The sequence below is a fragment of the Oncorhynchus keta genome, chromosome 15, assembly GCF_023373465.1.
Source record: "Oncorhynchus keta strain PuntledgeMale-10-30-2019 chromosome 15, Oket_V2, whole genome shotgun sequence".
Classification (NCBI taxonomy): domain Eukaryota; kingdom Metazoa; phylum Chordata; class Actinopteri; order Salmoniformes; family Salmonidae; genus Oncorhynchus; species Oncorhynchus keta.
Window position 1 is genome coordinate 9121949 of NC_068435.1, and position 20138 is coordinate 9142086.

A 20138-nucleotide genomic window follows, 5' to 3' on the forward strand; every position below is an offset into this window, starting at 1 on the left:
CAATAATAAATTATATCCAGTACAAAAGAAGTCAACACAGAATACAAGAGAAAAAAGTGCATTTTATTGGAGGGGGTTGACCAGATGTTTCAATGGAGGGAAAGCAGCAACGGTCCTCCCTCTGCACGGACTGTCAGAGACTCATGGACAAAAAAAAAAAAAAAAAGTCAAACTCCTCAATATACACCCCTCCAAGTCAGACTTGTTCAAAAAACCCTCAAAATCGGCTAAAGTTTAAAATGTCTTTCTCAAAGTTTAAAAAATGAAAATGTTCGTAATAACACCTAATATAAAAGGCAAAAAAAATAATAATATTGAACACGTAACAAAGCCCTGTAAATGAGAACTTGTCCCGTTTGAGTAAAAGTTCTCCAGGTCAACAACTGGAGGTGGAGCAAGACTCCTCCGTTTATTTATTCTCTCCGTCTCTCATTTCCCCTTGCGAGAAAGAGGTGGGAGGAGCCAACGTGCAAGCGTTTTGATGACGCCACCATGACTGCTCCTGACTCACGAGGAAGCGTGTCCCGCACAGACCCTCCTCTTTTGGGGGGGGAGGTTGGGGGGGGGCTAGTCTGTGTCTGAGTCACTGCTGTCCTCTGAGGAAGAGCTGCTGGAGCCCTCAGATTGGTCGTCGTCATCGTCATTCTAGAGGACAGAGACAGGACAACAGCTGGATCAAATACTTATGCAGCTTTTGATGTGGTTTGCCCAGTACAAATGAACTGATCAGATGTACACTGAAGGTAAATTAAGCAGACCTCAAATACTTGAATATTTTTGCTTTAATGTATTTGACCCAAGTCTACACTAAAGCATAGTGCGGATGACCCCTGGCTTGGAAAACTCACATCATCTTCGCTGTCGGAGCTGCCGGATGATTCGTCGTCGGAGTCTGACGAGTCCGTCTTGTCATCGTCATCTGAGTCGGACGTATCCTGCTGTAGAGCACAGGGTCACGCCTCTACTGCAGACTCACCCGTTTACAGAACGTTGTGCATTCGGAAAGTGTTCAGACCCCTTCCCTACATTGTTACGTTACAGCCTTATTCTAATATTGATTTTTTTTAAATCCCCTCAATCTACACACAATACCCAATGATGACAAAGCGAAAACAGGAATTTAGAAATGTTGGCAAATGTATTAAATACAATTTAAAAAACATACCTTATTTACATAAGTATTCAGTCGCTTTGCTATGAGACTTTAAATTGAGCTCAGGTGTATCCCGTTTCCATTCATCATCCTTGAGAGGTTTCTACAACTTGATTGGAGTCCACCTGTGGTCAATTCAATTGATTAAACATGATTTGGAAAGGCACACCGGTCTACAGTTGACAGTGCATCTCAGAGCAAAACCAAGCCATGAGGTCGAAGGAATTGTCCATAGAGCTCCGAGACAGGATTGTGCAGAGTCACAGATGTAGTGAAGGGTACCGAAACTGTTTTGCAGAATTGAAGGTCCCTAAGAACAGAACGACCATCATTATTAAAAGGATTAAGTCAGGAACCACCAAGACTCTTCCTAGAGCTGGCCGCCAAACTGAGCAATCGTGGGAGAAGGTCCTTGGTCAGGGAGGGGAACCTGATGATCACGCTGACAGAGCTCTAGAGTTCCTCTGTGGAGATGGGAGAACCTATCAGAATGACCATCTCTGCAGCACTCCGCCAATCAGGCCTCCTCAGTAAAAGGCACATGTCAGCCCGCTTGGAGTTTGCCAAAAGACACCTAAAGACTATCAGACAATGATGAACAAGATTCTCTTGTCTGATGAAACCAAGATTTAACTTTTTGGCCTGAATGCCAAGCATCACGTCTGGAGTAAACTTGGCACCATCCCTACGGTGAAGCATGGTGGTGACAGCATCATGCTGTGGGGATGTTTTTCAGCGGCATGGACTGAGAGACAGGATCGAGGGAAAGATGGGGATACAGAGGGATCCTTGATGAAAACCTGCTCCCGAGCACTCAGGACCTCTGGGGCAATGATTCACCTTCCAACAGGACAACCCTAAGCGCACACAGTCAAGACAACGCAGTAGTGGCTGAATGTCCTTGATTGGCCCTGCCAGAGCCCGGACTTGAACCCGATCGAACATCTCTGGAGAAACCTGAAAATAGCTGAGCAACAACACTTCCCATTCAACCTGACAGAGCTGGAGAGGATCTGCAGAGAAGAATGGGAGAAACTCCCCAAATACAGGTGTGCCAAGCTTGTAGTGTCATACCCAAGAAGACTCGCTGCGTCAACAAAGTACTGACTAAAGGGTCTGAATACTTATGTAAAATGTCATATTTCCCAGGGTGGTTAATAAATTGGCAAAAATAAAAACTTGCTTTGTCATAACTGTGTGTAGACAGAGAAACTATTCAATCCATTTTAGAATATGGCTGTAAAGTAACAAAATGTGGATAAAGTCAAAGGGTCTGAATATGTTCTGAATGCCCTGTATAACCAGAGGTTGGAACCGACATTTTCCAATCGTTTTGTTCTGAACGAGAACCATTATTTTTCTCATTCCGTTCCACTCTTCCAACCAGCAAAATAAGGCTCTGAACCCGTTCGGAATTGGAAAATGTGAATATACATACAGTATCAGTCAACCGTTTCCTTTATTTGGACTATTTTCTACATTGTAGAATAATAGTTTTGATGTCTTCACTATGAAATAAACACACACATGGAATCATGTAGTAACCAAAACAAAAAAAAGTGTTAAATAAATCAAAATATATTTGAGATTCTTCCGAAGTAGCCACAGCTTTGCACACTCTTGGCATTCTCTCACCCAGCTTCATGAGGTAGTCACCAAGTGTGCCTTAATTTGTGTGGAATTTCTTACCTTCTTAATGCGTTTGAGCCAATCAGTTGTGTTGTGATAGGGTATGGGTGGTATACAGAAGATGGCCCTATTTGGTAAAAGACCAAGTCCATATTACAACAAGAACAGTCCATATTATGGTCAAATTGCTGCAAATAAACCACCACTAAAAGGACACCAATAATAAGAAGAGACTCCCTTGGGCCAAGAAACACGATTAATGAACAGACCGGTGGAAAATCTTTCAATTTTAGATTCTTGGTCCCAACCGCTGTGTTTTTGTGAAACGCAGAGTAGGTGAACAGATGATCCCAGCATGTGGTGTGTTGGTGCTTTGCTGGTGACACTGTCTGTGATTTATTTAGAATTCTAGGCACACTTAACCAGCATGGCTACCACAGCATTCTGCAGCGATACGCCATCCCATCTGGTTTGTGCTTAGTGGGACTAATCATTTGTTTTTCAAAAGGATAATGACCCAACAGACCTCCAGGCTTTGTAAGGGCTATTTGACTGAGAAGGACAGTGATGGAGTGCTGCATCAGATGACCTGACCTCCACAATCACCCGACCTCAACCCAATAAAGATGGTTTGGACCGCAGAGTGAAAGAAAAGCAGCCAACAATTGCTCAGCATATGTTGGAAAAGCATTCCAGGTGAAGGTGGTTGAGAGAATGCCAAGAGTGTGCAAAGCTGTCGTCAATTCAAAGGGTGGCTACTTTGAAGAGTCTGAAGTATATTTAGATTTGTTTAACACTTTTGGTTACGACATGATTCCATGTGTGTTATTTCATAGTTGATGTCTTCACTATTATACTACAATGTAGAAAATAAAGAAAAACCCTTGAATGAGTATGTGTGTCCAAACTTTTGACTGGTACTGTATGTATGGATAGATATGACATTTAATTACTTCACCAATCAGTGCGGACAAAGCTGCTTGCTGTGGAGCGGGTAAGCGATTTTAAAATCGGTATAGGAAAGTCGGGAAACAGCATGGTTTAATCACATTGAAAGACAAACACATTGTGCTGCCTTGAAGCGCTGGGCATTTTGTTATGACGTGCGTTATCCGAATTAGGCCCACAGTATTATACCTACGGAGGAGTGGCTTCTATGGAGAAACTTTCAATGTCTTTGAACTTCCAAGTTGGTTTAACATTGGACCAGAGCCAACATTAGCTAACTAACAAGCTTGTGTGTGCAGAGCAGCACTGGAATTAAAAGCATCTTGCTTTTTTTTTGTAGTGAATAAATCCAATGTGAAACGTGATAACTATAGTATCCTTAAAACTGGCATTGAAAAAGTCAATCCATTCTTCTCCCGGGACGTCAACTAACGTTATTAACTGGTTCCCATGCTTTTAAAATAACAGTTTTGTTCCCGGAACAGGATAGATTACTTTCAGTTCTGTTCCTCAAATCATTTCGTTATTTTCCTTGAAACGGTTCCAACCCTTGTTTACAACAGCACATGGAATACACAATTATAGGACACACACATAGGACAACCACCCAGACATAACAGGTTAAAACAAACATAAGCACGTTAGACATAAAAATCACAAAAATGTCAGGACCACACACAGCGCCCACACCCATGCCACCACTTCAAAATCAGAGTGCGTTAGTGTGTGTGTCTGGGTTGAGTGTCTGCCTGTCTGTGTGTCTGGGTTGAGTGTCTGCCTGTCTGTGTGTCTGGGGTGAGTGTCTGCCTGCCTGTGTGTCTGGGGTGAGTGTCTGCCTGCCTGTGTGTCTGGGTTGAGTGTCTGCCTGCCTGTGTGTCTGGGTTGAGTGTCTGCCTGCCTGTGTGTCTGGGTTGAGTGTCTGCCTGCCTGTGTGTCTGGGTTGAGTGTCTGCCTGCCTGTGTGTCTGGGTTGAGTGTCTGCCTGCCTGTGTGTCTGGGTTGAGTGTCTGCCTGCCTGTGTGTCTGGGTTGAGTGTCTGCCTGCCTGTGTGTCTGGGTTGAGTGTCTGCCTGCCTGTGTGTCTGGGTTGAGTGTCTGCCTGCCTGTGTGTCTGGGTTGAGTGTCTGCCTGCCTGTGTGTCTGGGTTGAGTGTCTGCCTGCCTGTGTGTCTGGGTTGAGTGTCTGCCTGCCTGTGTGTCTGGGTTGAGTGCCTGCCTGCCTGTGTGTCTGGGTTGAGTGTCTGCCTGCCTGTGTGTCTGGGTTGAGTGCCTGCCTGTGTGTCTGGGTTGAGTGCCTGCCTGCCTGTGTGTCTGGGTTGAGTGCCTGCCTGTGTGTCTGTCTGGGTTGAGTGCCTGCCTGTGTGTCTGTCTGGGTTGAGTGCCTGCCTGTGTGTCTGTCTGGGTTGAGTGCCTGCCTGTGTGTCTGTCTGGGTTGAGTGCCTGCCTGTGTGTCTGTCTGGGTTGAGTGCATGCCTGTGTGTCTGTCTGGGTTGAGTGCATGCCTGTGTGTCTGTCTGGGTTGAGTGCATGCCTGTGTGTCTGTCTGGGTTGAGTGCCTGCCTGTGTGTCTGTCTGGGTTGAGTGCCTGCCTGTGTGTCTGTCTGGGTTGAGTGCCTGCCTGTGTGTCTGTCTGGGTTGAGTGCCTGCCTGTGTGTCTGTCTGGGTTGAGTGCATGCCTGTGTGTCTGGGTTGAGTGCATGCCTGTGTGTCTGGGGTGAGTGCATGCCTGTGTGTCTGGGGTGAGTGCATGCCTGTGTGTCTGGGGTGAGTGCATGCCTGTGTGTCTGGGGTGAGTGCATGCCTGTGTGTCTGGGGTGAGTGCATGCCTGTGTGTCTCCGTCTGTTTGCGGGAAGCAGTCCGACGAGAACGGCACGGTTACCTTGGCCCGGTACGCCATGGCCCGCTTGCCCCCCCCGACCCCTGCTGCTGCGGCTCTGGCACCTACCGCCTTCCCCTTCACTGCAGTCACGCGAACCTTGGCCCCCGGGCCCCCCCGCGCCTTGGTGGTGCTCCGCCGTTTCTGCATGAAAGGGGGGAATGAGGGAGGGATAATGGGGCAGGGGGATGGAAAGATGGCGGTATAAGACCAGCACACAAGCTCAAAGCATTGATGATTAGTAGCTAGATGTTAATAGAATGATGTTCTGTGTCCATGTAAATGCAGCAAAAAAAGAAACATCCCCTTTTCAGGATTTCACAGATCGTCATTGTAAAGGGTTTAAACCCTGCTTCCCTACGCTTGTTCAATGAACCATAAACAATTAATGAACATGCACCTGTGGAACGCTCGTTAAGACACTAACAGCTTACTGACGTATGCAATTAAGGTTACAGTTATGAAAACTTAGGACACCAAAGAGGCCTTTATACTGACTCTGAAAAACACCAAAAGAAAGATGCCCAGGGTCCCTGCTCATCTGCATGAATGTGCCTTAGGCATGAGGACTGCAGATGTGGCCAGGGCAAGAAATTGCAATGTCCATACTGTGAGACGCCTAAGACCGCGCTACAGGGAGACAGGATGGACTGCTGATTGTCCTCGCAGTGGCAGACCATGTGTAACAACTGCACAGGAACGGTACATCCGAACATCACACCTGCGGGACCGGTACAGGATGGCAACAACAACTGCCCGAGTTACACCAGGAACGCACAAACCCTCCATCAGTGCTCAGACTGTCCACAATAGGCTGAGAGAGGCTGGACTGAGGGCTTGTAGGTTTGTTGTAAGGCAGGTCCTCAACCACACATCACCGGCAACAACGTTGCCTATGGGCACAAACCCACCGTCGCTGGACCAGACAGGACTGGAACAAAGTGCTCTTCACTGAGTCGCGGTTTTGTCTCACCAGGGGTGATGTTCGGATTTGCGTTTATCGTCAAAGGAATGAGCGTTACACCGAGGCCTGTTCTCTGGAGCGGGATCGATTTTGAGGTAGAGGGTCTGACTTGGTCTGGGGCGGTGCGTCATCGAACTGAGCTTGTCATTGCAAGGCAATCTCAACGCTTTGTGTTACAGGGAAGACATCCTCCTCCCTCATGTGGTACCCTTCCTACAGGCTCATCCTGACATGACCCTCCAGCATGACAATGCCACCAGCCATACTGCTCATTCTGTGCATCATTTCCTGCAAGACAGGAATGTCAGTGTTCTGCCATGGCCAGCGAATAGCCTGGATCTCAATCCCATTGAGCACGTCTGGGACCTGTTGGATCGGAGGGTGAGGGCTAGGGCCATTCCCCCCAGAAATGTCTAGGAACTTGCAGGTGCCTTGGTGGAAGAGTGGGGTAACATCTCACAGCTAGAACTGGCAAATATGGTGCAGTCCATGAGGAGGAGATGCACTGCAGTACTTAATGCAGCTGGTGCTACTTTTGATTTTGACCCCCCTCCCCTTTAACAGAAATTGAATAATGTGTCTCTGAATAGTCACATGTCCGTGGTATTTGTTAAGTTTGCTGAAAATAAAACGCAGTTGACAGTGAGAGGACATTTATTTTTTTGCTGAGTTTATATGCAGTTATGCTGGATGCCAGCTTGTGAATACAGAGTCATATCAGGCTACAAAGTCAATTTAAAATTGACAAAATGTATCAGGTTATAAGAACTCCCCGCTACAGAGAAAAAGAGTACCTATAGCCACAGAATATGAATGTAGAATAACCATATTGTGGTCCTTCTGTAGCTCAGTTGGTAGAGCATGGCTCTTGTAACGCCAGGGTAGTGGGTTCGATTCCCGGGACCACCCATACGTAGAATGTATGCACACATGACTGTAAGTCGCTTTGGATAAAAGCGTCTGCTAAATGGCATATATTATTATTATATTATTATATTGCATTAGAGTGAAGGGTTATAAGCAGGAATGTTTAGGGCATTGTATATGAAGTGCTGCGTTGAGGAATCGGTGTCAAGAACACGACAACATGCGTATTTGACAGCGTGAAACTCACCGTGGTGGAGAACTCTTTATAAACCGCTCGTTCCTGGGGAGAGAGAGACTGAAGGGGACGACAGAAAGAAAGGGGGGAAGAAATTACAAAAGACTGATTTTTTCCAAAAAGGTGCTGTCGCTAACATTGTATTTTTTTATTTATTTTTTTAAGAATACAATGCATAGGTTCCGAGTACATGCCTTGTGTACCAATGTCTCCTCCTGTTGGATGTCCACATTTCAGAAAGGTGCCTAAGAAATAAATATTTTTTTACCTATGACCCTTACCTTGACCCAGGCCTCCAGCTCGGCCTTGTACTCAATCTGCAGTTCCTCCACCAGCTTCTTGTACTTGTCCTTGTGACTCTGGCTGAGCTTGTGCCAGCGCTTGCCGATTTCCACCATCCGCTCCTTCAGGCTGAAGTGGTTCAGCTCGCCGTTGGTCAGCAACTCCTGGGAGAACATCTGGTAGCCACTCCTACACACACACACACACAGGTTTAATTATACCCACATAGCAGTCAATATAAAACTGCAAGCCATGAGCAAACTAATGGCATAGGCCCATCTCAATCAAATGTATACATTCATACTAACAGGTAGCAACACAAACGGTAGTAGTAAATAGGATCTTTCTAGGCTTAACGTGTCCGATTAAGGTGGAGAACAAATACATGAAAAATTAGCAAAGGAAAGCAGAGGACATTTAGGGGGGTTTAGGAAAGCAGAGGACATTTAGGGGGGGGGAAAGCAGAGGACATTTAGGGGGTGGAAAGCAGAGGACATTTAGGGGGGGAGGACATGGAAAGCAGAGGACATTTAGGGGTGGGTGGAAAGCAGAGGACAATTAGGGGGTGGGTGGAAAGCAGAGGACATTTAGGGGGGTGGTGGAAGCAGAGGACATTTATGAGGGGGGGTGGGAAGCAGAGGACATTTATGGGGGGTGGAAAGCAGAGGACATTTATGGGGGGGGTGGAAAGCAGAGGACATTTAGGGGGGGGGGTGGAAAGCAGAGGACATTTAGGGGGGGGGGGGGGAAAGCAGAGGACATTTAGGGGGGGTGGAAAGCAGAGGACATTTAGGGGGTGGTGGGACATTTAGGGGGGGGGAGCAGGAAAGCAGAGGACATTTATAGGGGGGTGGAAAGCAGAGGACATTTATGGGGGGGTGGAAAGCAGAGGACATTTATGGGGGGGTGGAAAGCAGAGGCAGACATTTATGGGGGGGGTGGAAAGCAGAGGACATTTAAAGGGGGGTGGAAAGCAGAGGACATTTATGGGGGGGGTGGAAAGCAGAGGACATTTATTTAGGGGGGCAGAGGAATTTAGGGGGAAAGCAGAGGACATTTATGGGGGGGGGGAAAGCAGAGGACATTTAGGGGGGTGGAAAGCAGAGGACATTTAGGGGGGAGGACATTTAGGGGGTGGAAAGCAGAGACATGGAAAGCAGAGGACATTTAGGGGGGGTGGAAAGCAGAGGACATTTAGGGGGGCAGAGGAAAGCAGAGGACATTTAGGGGGGGGAGGAAAGCAGAGGACATTTAGGGGGGTGGAAAGCAGAGGACATTTAGGGGGTGGAAAGCAGAGGACATTTAGGGGGTGGAAAGCAGAGGACATTTAGGGGGTGGGGGGAAAGCAGAGGGACATTTAGGGGGGAAAGCAGAGGACATTTAGAAACATTTAGCAGAGGACATTTAGGGGGGGAGCAGAGGACATTTAGGGGGGGGGAGCAGAGGACATTTAGGGGGAAGCAGAGGACATTTAGGGGGAGCAGAGGACATTTAGGGGGTGGGGCAGAGGACATTTAGGGGGGAAAGCAGAGGACATTTAGGGGGGGAAGCAGAGGACATTTAGGGGGAAGCAGAGGACATTTAGGGGGAAGCAGAGGACATTTAGGGGGGCAGCAGAGGACATTTAGGGGGAAGCAGAGGACATTTAGGGGGGGGGAAAGCAGAGGACATTTAGGGGGGGGGAAGCAGAGGACATTTAGGGTGGGGGAAAGCAGAGGACATTTAGGGGGGTAGAGACATAGGAAAATGGGATGGAGCCAAGTGAAAAGAAATAAATAATATGGGCAAGGATAACCAAAACTACACCAGTAAACATCAACAACACTCCAGGGTCAGTGTGTCGTTACTCACACTGGTGGCTTCCTGGGCTCCCCTTCAAACTTGGGTTTCCTCTGACCTGCTCCTGCCTGGGCTGTTCTCATCTCCAACAATTCCCTCTGCAGGACAAGTACAGTTCACCACACACACACGCGCGCACGCACACACACACACACACACCAACGCATCAGACCTGGGTGTACTGTACATGTCAAATACTTTCAAAGGATTCCATTTTAAAAGGGTAACTTAAATAAAGTGACGATCAAGTATGTGGAAGTACTTGCCCTATTTAACCCATGTCAAAACATACGGCTCATGAAAATTACACCCATCAAAACACAGGGACTGTTGATTGGATCCTCATTATACACACACACACACACACACACATTACATATTCCAACACCGAACACAAACACACTACATGACCGAAAGTATGTGGACACCTGCTCAAACATCTCATTCCAAAATCATGGACATTAATATAGAGTTGCCCCCCCCCCCCTCTTTGCTGCTATAACAGCCTCCACTCTTCTGGGAAGGCTTTCCACTAGATGTTGGAACATTGCTGTGGGGGCTTGCTTCCATTCAGCCACAAGAGCATTAGTGAGGTCAAGCGATTAGGCCTGGCACGCAGTCAGATTTCCAATTCATCCCAAAGGTGTTCGATGGGGTTGAGGTCAGGACTCTGCAGGCCACACCGATCGACAAACCATTTCTGTATGGACCTCGTTTGTGCACAGGGGCATTGTCATGCTGAAACAGGAAAGGGCCTTCCCCGAACTGTTGCCAAAAAGTTGGATGCACAGAATCATCTAGAATGTCATTGGAACTAAGGGACCTAGACCGAACCATGAAAAACAGCCCCAGACCATTATTCCTCCTCCACCAAACTTTACAGTTGGCACTATGCATTGGGGCAGGTAGCGTTCTCCTGGCATCCGCCAATTCCAGATTAGTCTGTAGGACTGCCAGATGGTGAAGCGTGATTCATCACTCCAGAGAACGCATTTCCACTGTTCCAGAGTCCAATGGCAGCGAGCTTTACTCCACTCCAACTGACGCTTGGCATTGCACATGGTGATCGTAGGCTTGTGTGCGTGTGGCTGCTTCGCCATGGGAACCCATTTCATGAAGCTCCCAATGAAGAGTTATTGTGCCGACGTTGCTTCCAGAGGCAGTTTGGAACTCAGTAGTGAGTGTTGCAACCGAGGACAGATGATTTTTACGTGGAGGGATGGGGAAGGGGGGTGGCTTGGGGGAGGAGGGGTGGGGAAGGAGAGGGGACTTGGAGGAGGGTAGGGGGCAGGAAGGAATGGGGAGGAGGGTGGGAGAAACAGGAATGGGGAGGAGCAGAAGGTGGGGAGGGCGACCAACATTTTGACATTTCTTCAGCACAACTGGAGAAGACAGCGGTCAAAACGTCTGGTCACTGACCACGGGCCGGTACTGAACCTCGTATCGCTTCTGGTCTTCAGCCGCCTTCTTGATCCAAGGGATCTTCTCCTTCTTCTCCATGGCCTTCCAGGCTGACTCCATGGCACTCTGGGTCTTCTTACGGTCACTCTGTAACCAGAAGACATGGAACACAGAAGGTTTTTTTTTGTGTTTTTTTTTCCACTTTAGGACTGTACGGATTAAAAGCGCACTCCTAGATGCTGTACAGCATGGGACTTCAACTGGTGGTCTGCGCCCCACAACTGGCCCAAGAGCTAATTTAATTTGACCCGCCACAGTATACAGTGTTTGTAAAATAAAATATGGTTTTGTTGAGTTGTTGGAAAACAACTACTTCAATCTAAATGTGAAACAATAAAACCAGATAGAGAACTATAAAAATGAATAGATAGATATAGGGATATTAATTAAGATAAATCATAATAGTCCCTCTCTCTCACCCTGTACTTGGCCAGGTAGTCTCCTACGACGCCTTGTTGCCACATCTCCTCGGCAGTCTTGGGCGTCTCAGGGAGTTTGGTCCTCTTCTTGCCGTCGCGCTTCTCTTTCGCCGTCAGGCCGGAGTGTACCCAGTGCCCCTGCTCAGCTTCGCGACAGCGCTCCTGAAGGAATCCCATACAGAGACAGACCTGGGGTCAACGCAGGTGGAATATACATTGTGTACCTAGAAAACCTTTAAATGTAAAATCTTAACAGGTGACATAGTTCAAACATCTACTACTACACCCACAATAACATCTGCTAAATGTGACCAATAAAATTTGATTTGATGTTGACCCAACATATGAAATAGTTAGTAAACCTTACCAGTGACTGACCAGGTGCCAAACTTTCACTGTAACCTAACAGAAAGCCATAGCCCAGCTTCACTGTAACCTAACAGAAAGCCATAGCCCAGCTTCACTGTAACCTAACAGAAAGCCATAGCCCAGCTTCACTGTAACCTAACAGAAAGCCATAGCCCAGCTTCACTGTAACCTAACAGAAAGCCATAGCCCAGCTTCACTGTAACCTAACAGAAAGCCATAGCCCAGCTTCACTGTAACCTAACAGAAAGCCATAGCCCAGCTTCACTGTAACCTAACAGAAAGCCATAGCCCAGCTTCACTGTAACCTAACAGAAAGCCATAGCCCAGCTTCACTGTAACCTAACAGAAAGCCATAGCCCAGCTTCACTGTAACCTAACAGAAAGCCATAGCCCAGCTTCACTGTAACCTAACAGAAAGCCCACCTTGTGGCTGAAAAGGTGGTGACATACCTGTTGTAGTTTTGTGAGACCCACCTTGGCGGACGGGGACTTGGATCTGTGAGGGCTGCCAACACCCCCCATGCCCAGCCGCGAGCCCCCCAGCTTCTCCTCCGTCATCACCCGGTCCCTCTCCTCCTCCGGGAGGCTCTGGAGAAAGAGAACCGACATGTAGCCTGCCAGACTTCCACTACTAAAACGCAGGTGTAGTGTGATATGTACTACAGTACTATGGGTATATTCAGTTCTACTTACCTCGAGAAACCTCTGTAGGTCAATTTCGTACTGCTTCTTTTTCTGTAGTGAGACACACAGGGGTGAAAGACCATTGATACGACTGGTGGATGACAAGAATACAAAACTTTGATCATGGCTCACCAAACCCTTTCAAACCTTCACATTACATATTGAAACCTATAGAGGCCAAAATGATTAAAGTATCTATTAAGGATGCTGTGCAGGGCCGGTCTACGACATAAAGACAAAAATACTGGTGATTCATTGAACAAGACTGACCTGCTCGCAGCGTTTCTGAAACATGTCCTTCTCCTTCTGCGTCATCACCTTCCACTGCTTACTGCACAGCACCATACGCTCCGTACTGGGAACATCCTTCATGTTCACCATCAGCTCGGCACAGTATAGGGAGTAACCGTTCCTGAAGACCCGAAAAGCCAAGAACCTAGTTCAGCGCTATAGAATTCGACGACAAAGGTCTTTAAACTCAACAGATGTTTTCACTGAGAAACCAAGAGCTACTGTTTGCATAAGGATCTCCAATCCATAAATCTCTGGGGCGAAAAAATGCCTGAGGGTAAAAATCCCTTTGGTCTTTTCAGAACTGTCAAGAGGCTGTGCCAGTCTGGTATCGCTGCTGATACTAGATCACATACTGACCATGGGGGTGTGAGCCCCACCTCAGTCCCTCCCCATTCTGCTACCCCCCTCTCCACTTATATTATTTTATTGAAAGAATATTGTGCGACTCCGATCAAGCAACTTACGGCGGTGGTTTGGTTGGCCTGCCGTCGAACTTGTCCTTGAGCTGCCGCTCGGCTTTGGTGAGGACGGACTTGACGTGCTCTTCAGCGTCTGGATGGGCCTCTTGGTAGACTCTCATACAACCCTGGAGAGAGAACCATAGATTCAAACTTTTCAGGTGACAATAAAAAAAATGGAGACAATTTCTCATCAAGCCTTTAATATATATATATATATATATATTTTTAATTTAAGTCACTGAAATTGTCTTTGATTGTGCTGTATTTACACAAAAAGGCGATGAAATAGTAATTATTTAGAATGTGCTTGCAAGGCTGTGTTTATTCTGATTCTGATCTGATCTAAATACCAATAATTGGTATTTTGACCAATCACATCAGATCTTTTTCAGAGCTGATCTGATTGAACAAAAGACCAATTCATGAAACGTGTAAACACAGCCTTACTCTCTATGCATTGTATATCACATAGAAAATTGCAAATTTGCTCGTTTCTTCTACCAGGAAAAAAATAATAGTAGAGGATTACCAAGGTGTCTTGAGGCGCTATCCTTTTGAAAATGTACGAATCCTCTGAACTCCGGCACCCCTTCACACCAAACCGCTTACCGCATAGTCTTTCTGCAGCTCCAGGGCCTTGCTGATCCACTTAAGTCTCTTCTTGTCTGACAGCTGGGACCACTGTCTCCTCAGAGCTTCCTTCAGCTCCTTCTGGCTCACCTGGTAACCCCAGAGAAAGGAATGGCATTCATCATTCACCACTAACAATTCCAAAAGGGACATTTTCTTTTTAGGGTAAATTCAAGGAAGCACAACACTTGTCAGTATCATTTTGTGAAATCCCAGACTTAGTTGGGCGGGTTGCACTGCACACACTCACATCAGGGTGGAGCTTCATGTAGGTCTTCTTCTCATGGTTGTACCACAGCTGCTGGGGCGTCTTGGGCTTCTCAGGGAGGTCCGACTTCTTTCTCTCCTCTATCAACTCCGGGTAGTCCTCTCTGGGGAACAAGAGCAAAGACGTTAAGGCAGCTGTATATGGGTGGTAATACCCTTTCAACCAACAGAGAGAGGAAAGTGATCACTTGGGTTCTTTTCAAGTAAAATGCGTCAGTTTTGGAAAGTGTTGCTTATTTTTCAGCAGAGGAAGCTAATTTGGCCACTGACAGCTGGCTTCGAGACAAAAAACACCACTCACTTGAATCGGGCCATATTCTTCTCAAAGGATTCCTTCTCTCGCTGAAACTCTGTGATGTACTTTTGCTGTTGGGGAACAGAGAATAACCCTCACTCAATTAGTTATTAACTGAAAAACTAACAGAGTTACTCCCATGTGATGCATCCAGGCCGTATCACACCCAGGCCGTGATTGGGAGTCCCACAGGGCGGCGCACAATTGGCCCAGCGTCATCCTGGTTTGGCCGGAGTAGGCCGTCATTGTACATAAGAATTTGTTCTTAACTGTCTTACCTAGTTAAATAAAGTTTCAAGTCTTCTTTTTTTAATGGAAGAAGAGAGGCTGGATAGAAAGCTATCAATTCAGAGGCAAGAAAAGTAAGTAATTGGTTCAGGTAGTTGTCCAGTCACAAACCACTCTCTGTTTTTTTTATTTATTATATACAGTTATGTTATGTACAGATTTGGGATCTGCCTTTGAATTAAATAAAGATCATCCCAAAGGCATAATGAAATGGCATGGTAGACTTGACCATCACCTTTTTCTTGTCTGGGAGTTCCTTGTATTTCTTGGACAGAATCTTGGTGAGGTCAAGGTTGCTCATCTCCGGGTGGATCTTGGCATACTTGGCTCGCTTCTCCATGAAGAAGCGGAAATACGGTGTAAGGGGTTTCTTTGGGAAGTCTGGATGTGTCTGAAAGGGTGGAAAACAGAACAATGGCCATTTGTATGGTATAAGATGTGAGATTGAAAAGTATAACCTTAGCATTTTGTGACATTTCATGGGTACAAAGTCAAACCTGATTGCTTACCTTCAATTTCTTTCCTTTGTACGGGTTCTTCACAAACTCAATGGCATCAACTATGAGCTCGGTCATAGTCCTAAACTTCCGCACCTGAACACATAGTATCAAATGGATTTAAGGCCTAACCTGAAATTGTTGTAAAAAAAAGAAAGAAATGGTGCCGTGTTTCATTTCGCAACAGTAAGATTTTTCCAGTAGAAAAAGACGCTACAGACATTGTTTTCTGTAATTTGTGACACTTCCCTCCACAGATTCAAAACAGAAAATAGATTTTTCTGCTGTTTTGATTGGCTAAAATTGTGACTTGTAATTGGCTAACCTCGGTGGACACCTTCGCCCACTTCTGTTTGCACATGTCACCGGTGAAGCCTCCGAAGCAGACCTTCTCCCAGTCAAAGTGGGACTCTGTGGTTTTGTATTTCATGGCATCACCATCAGGCAACAGGCTCCGAATTCTCTCCAAAAGAGTGAGGCAGTCCTCCTTACTCCAAGCATCCACAACTGGAGCATAGACAATCACACAACCGCACACACATCCATCAAGCAACATCAAAGAGCAGGTGTGTTTTGTTTTGTCTTGCTTTTTTAAAAATTAGACACAATAAACCTCAAGCTGACCCCAGAATAGATAAACAACTGTCAGACAAATCTAAGTAAAATGTCAACAAATAAAATAAAATTTAAAAAACACCAATCTTTCAATAGTCAACCAGAATTTAACACATTACTTATCCTGTGAGAGACCCTAGGCTACCACTATACAACTTTAAAGGCAAGAATACACCATGAAATCATACATTTACATCCAATTGGGACACACATGATGAAAGGATCCACAAAATGACAAAACTATAAATTAGAAGAAATACTACATGTTGTGGTTGATGAAGGGGTGGTTTTGGTTATGTACTGTACCCTACCTGGTTCTGTTTTTATCTGGATGGTCTGTGAGGCAGAGGACACACTGCTGCTGCCGTTCATGGTGCAGCGTCTGTGGGCAGCTCAACTGACCCGGCTTCTAGAGATTCTGGAGAACCACAAATTATTCAAATATTTTGGGTCCTGTCTGGGTCCAACTTTAGAAGAAAAAAAAAACTCCTATTATAAACAAATTAACTATGGCTAAATGTGGAAATAGCAAGGAGAGAATTGTCTGTGAGCTACAGCCTATGCTAAAAACTCACCAATTCCAATATAGGCGTAAAGATATGTATCTACACGAGAATGTATCTACAGTTCAAGAACTGACTCGTGACGTTCCATCCAGGTGTGCTAATGTAATTTTATGGTTCCGTCCACTACTAAATTAGTTGATATGGATAAGTTGCGCGACTTGACAATTATTCAGCTGACAAAGCACCTTTACGCTCAAGGTCAAACGGCTTTACTACAAGTAGGGTAACCAATAGGAAATGCACAAATAATTTTTCAAAAGCTACACTTTTAACACAAAATAGCGACACGTGTATTTCTGATACAGGAAAAGTCGGTCATGCGGATGCTCCGCCCAAGTCTACCCATCCTTTCCCATATGAGGGTACATCGTGTTCTTCTGGAAAGAGTGGCACACAATACGATTTACCGAGAGGATCGATCAATTTATTGTTTCATCGTGTTGTTTTTCAACGACAGACGAATGGATACATCATATTAATTCGTTTGGAGATTGCTGCTTTTCGGAACGTTATCAAAGCGCTCAGCTGACCTTTCACTGTGGTGGATAGCTTACCGAAGTGATGGCGCGGTGAGAGCAAACTGAAGTTTTTGCTTGTCCACTGAGTAATTTATAAAATGCTACAGCTTAAAATAAGCGTTGAAATACCCTAAAACAGAGTATCTTTTAAAAATGGAGTTAGTGCTGAGCCCAGCAATCCAAACACGGGCGTTTCCAAATTCGAAGCCTCGGTCTCGACTCCGGACGTGAGACGCAAGTGCTGTGTGTCTGCCAACCTCCTCGCCTGTCACCCGGTAGACAGGAGCGCGTCAAGGCGCGTATAATAGCCTAGGCCTGTAGACTAATATAGTACAAATGAGCGCAATATGCAACCGTTCTTTATTCATTTTTGCGGTATGTTCTGAAAATGTATACTGCAGAATTTGAGAAACGCACGGTCCCTGTACCAAGTGGGACGCAAAGGGGCATGCAGTCATATCGGGGGCGCATAGTTCCGCGGCCGCGGTTGGTCTTTTCATCAGGCCTATACCCCTGAACTGCATAGCCTAGATAGGCTAACTAACCGCGACTGTGTCTGTCGGTCGATAGATATTGCACCAGGCAACTTTTAAAACCCTACGTATAGTTTCAAGGCATAGCCCAATGATTAAGTTACACGATAGACCTAAATCAAACATTTGTTTTCAGGTTTGAGTGCATATTTGTGATAGTGTCAACAATGGGGACCGCTCGGCCGTAAAACGTCACCAGGTACCGGTCAAAACACCACTCCTGCCGCTGAACCCTCTGACAGTTGTGCCTTATCCAAATAGTCTTAGCCTAGGCTACTTGATAAGGCTACATAAATATATCCACAACTGTCTCAAACAACAAATGTAGCCTACGTACGTTTTAAATTAAGATATTTTCCCACATGGGGTGATACTAAATCCCTTAAAAATAGCCTAGGCTAGATAATAGGCCTACATTTATAGGATGAAGGGAGCGTTCTAGACAAGGGAATAGAATGTTTTAACATTCCGTGGCGGAGGGCTGAATCGAACTGCCAGAAAGTGCGCGCCTACCCCCGCCCGCTTCCCCCAAGCTGTGGCGCAGCTGTGCACCCGACCGAGGCGTCGCTTTCTCGGTGTAGTGTCATCGTGGCCCGCTCACAAGGTCAAACTTCGGGAAAACATATACTGCAAACTTAAAGAATAGGCCTAAACGTTACATTGCATTTTTTTTTTAAATGTTGCATCAATCTATACATCTACTGATAACAATCCTGTGAGTATTTCACAGCCTAAAATTATGAAAACATAAAATGCTACGCTCAGAGCGCTACGCTGCATTCACATATTTCTAGGGGCCGTGGCATTACTATTTTAAATGTCTTTCTATTTTGAATCAAGGCTACAGCCTTTTAAGTTTGTTTTGGGAACACCGACCGTTCTTTGCTTGCTACCCCAGTAATGGCGCCCTTATTCAGGCAGGAGTCAAAACGCAGCTTCCGCTGGCATGAAAACTTGCTAACAAACCAATTTCTATATTTTACACTAAGTACATTGACAAGAAAACCACTGTAGACTCAATGCCCTATTAGCAGACTGGATGTGCATAGTGCATTTTGTAGCATAGTCTAAATAGTCAATTTGTGAAAAGTCGCCTTTTTAAATTTTATAATTTGGAGATTGCATTTAACTGTCAATGTGGTCTTTTAACTACCAAAGCAGTAAGTGAAAAGTTCAGAAATGCTTATAAAGCTAGAACGTGCTGAAAAACAGATACGCGAGCGAACGCATCTGCTTGCTTTCGCCCCAAAGCTCTCACTGCAGAGCCGCCATGAATGTTATAAAGACTCGGGGAGACACGACTTAAAAATCGCTTTTAACGCCATCAAAACAACTTTTCACTCACCTTTCGTGGCAGTTAGAAACCAGCGTTGTTACTACAAATCAAGGTATTCGTGTTTAATTATTTTAGGGCTGTTTTAAGTGTCGTTTTTTCAGCCGTAAACCCCGGGGAGTCAGGTCGGAACGGATCCGACAAAAGGAGCGTCTTGTTCGGTATGAAACTCCGCCCAGCGCCGCAGGGGGAGGAACTCCAAGTAAAAACATGCGAGAAAGAAGGAGACAAAGGCGGAGGCTCAAGCTAAAAACATACGGCAGTATTTCATAAGAAATAGCTTGATCGTGATGCTGTAATTTATCTTTAATGAATAGCGCATTTAGTTTACACATTTCATCAATTTAAAATAATTTAGATATTTGTAGACAATTCATGAGTCTTTCATTCTTATAGAGATTATTAAATAATATACTCAATTCTAGCTAGACATTTATCCGCCACCCCCTTCATTTTAGCAGTGTCCATGAAGTGCTAAACCGATTAGCCTACCCTATCCACAGGTTTCCAGGAATGACAGGGCCTCAGAAAACGAACTACAGTGGGATTTGAGAGATCCAGGGATGGACAATAACTACAGTTTCATCCCAGGCTCGGAATCGAAAGGCATGAGGAAATAAATTAAACGTTCAAGTAGTGTAGCACTAGCAAGCAATGTGTCCTGCAAAATATCTCAACTCTGTGTTTGCTAATGCCTATCCATAATCTGAAATGACAACAGGCCGCGGACATACTTTACTTTTTTCCTCAGTCTCCCTTTCATGTGGGCTAACACAGCCGTCACGCACATTTCACTGCTGTGGAATTAAGTGAAATTGGCCAATAGACGGGGAAAGGATGAGACGGCCCTGCACCGTAATCGCTCATCTATTTGAGACTGGAATGTAATAATAAGGACGCGTTCACGTCCTGTTGGAAACTCGGGACTTCCGAGTTCAAATTAAAGTCAGTTATTAGCGCAGAGCTTCCAATTGGTCGGTTCTGATACTTCCCAAGTGGGAAACGCAGGTACCTGTATCATATTTATACAACGATTATGCAATTCAGACATTTCCGAGTTTCCGACATTATATGAACGCGGCACAACTGTAGACCTATCAGGATAGGCTGTGGTGTG

At 45.7% G+C, this 20138-nt stretch overlaps 2 protein-coding genes across 15 annotated transcripts; both read right to left on the reverse strand.

Annotated features, from left to right (window-relative positions):
* Window positions 1-42: 42 nt before the first annotated feature.
* Window positions 43-19794, reverse strand: ubtfl (upstream binding transcription factor, like). Of its 10 annotated transcripts, none has more exons than XM_052463174.1 (20): window positions 19756-19794; window positions 16383-16489; window positions 15782-15963; window positions 15469-15552; window positions 15195-15350; window positions 14678-14742; window positions 14360-14480; window positions 14089-14199; window positions 13483-13604; window positions 12995-13136; window positions 12734-12775; window positions 12491-12628; window positions 11672-11833; window positions 11211-11339; window positions 9804-9889; window positions 7952-8141; window positions 7683-7730; window positions 5554-5748; window positions 849-938; window positions 43-645 (listed from the first exon to the last, which is right to left on the reverse strand). In XM_052463174.1, exons 2-20 carry the CDS (start codon window positions 16441-16443, stop codon window positions 568-570), a joined length of 2202 nt encoding a protein of 733 aa, XP_052319134.1. In that variant the 5' UTR covers window positions 16444-16489; window positions 19756-19794; the 3' UTR covers window positions 43-567. The 10 variants fall into 10 exon arrangements, with proteins under 10 accessions (XP_052319134.1, XP_052319139.1, XP_052319137.1 ...); XM_052463179.1 differs by having other exon boundaries at window positions 19761-19781; XM_052463177.1 differs by lacking the exon at window positions 19756-19794 and adding an exon at window positions 19514-19721.
* LOC127907556 (filaggrin-like) lies at window positions 1676-5547 on the reverse strand. 5 transcript variants are annotated; one of them, XM_052463189.1, is made up of 3 exons: window positions 5139-5547; window positions 5052-5084; window positions 1676-4943 (listed from the first exon to the last, which is right to left on the reverse strand). In XM_052463189.1, exons 1-3 carry the CDS (start codon window positions 5474-5476, stop codon window positions 4385-4387), a joined length of 930 nt encoding a protein of 309 aa, XP_052319149.1. In that variant the 5' UTR covers window positions 5477-5547; the 3' UTR covers window positions 1676-4384. The 5 variants fall into 5 exon arrangements, with proteins under 5 accessions (XP_052319149.1, XP_052319147.1, XP_052319148.1 ...); XM_052463187.1 differs by lacking the exon at window positions 5052-5084 and adding an exon at window positions 4998-5034 and having other exon boundaries at window positions 5101-5547; XM_052463188.1 differs by adding an exon at window positions 4998-5034 and having other exon boundaries at window positions 5072-5547.
* Window positions 19795-20138: the final 344 nt, after the last annotated feature.

Coding starts and splice junctions, on each gene's coding strand:
- LOC127907556 (XM_052463184.1), bottom strand. CDS start 5,501: ATGCACTCACCCCAGACACACAGGCATGCACTCACCCCAGACACACAG. Junction 4,944..4,997: donor CAACCCAGACACACAGGCAG/GCACTCAACCCA, acceptor ACACACAGGCAG/GCAGGCACTCAACCCAGACA.
- ubtfl (XM_052463174.1), bottom strand. CDS start 16,443: ATGAACGGCAGCAGCAGTGTGTCCTCTGCCTCACAGACCATCCAGATA. Junction 14,200..14,359: donor ACATGAAGCTCCACCCTGAT/GTGAGTGTGTGC, acceptor TGGGGTTACCAG/GTGAGCCAGAAGGAGCTGAA. Junction 13,137..13,482: donor AGGCCAACCAAACCACCGCC/GTAAGTTGCTTG, acceptor TCGGGTCTTCAG/GAACGGTTACTCCCTATACT.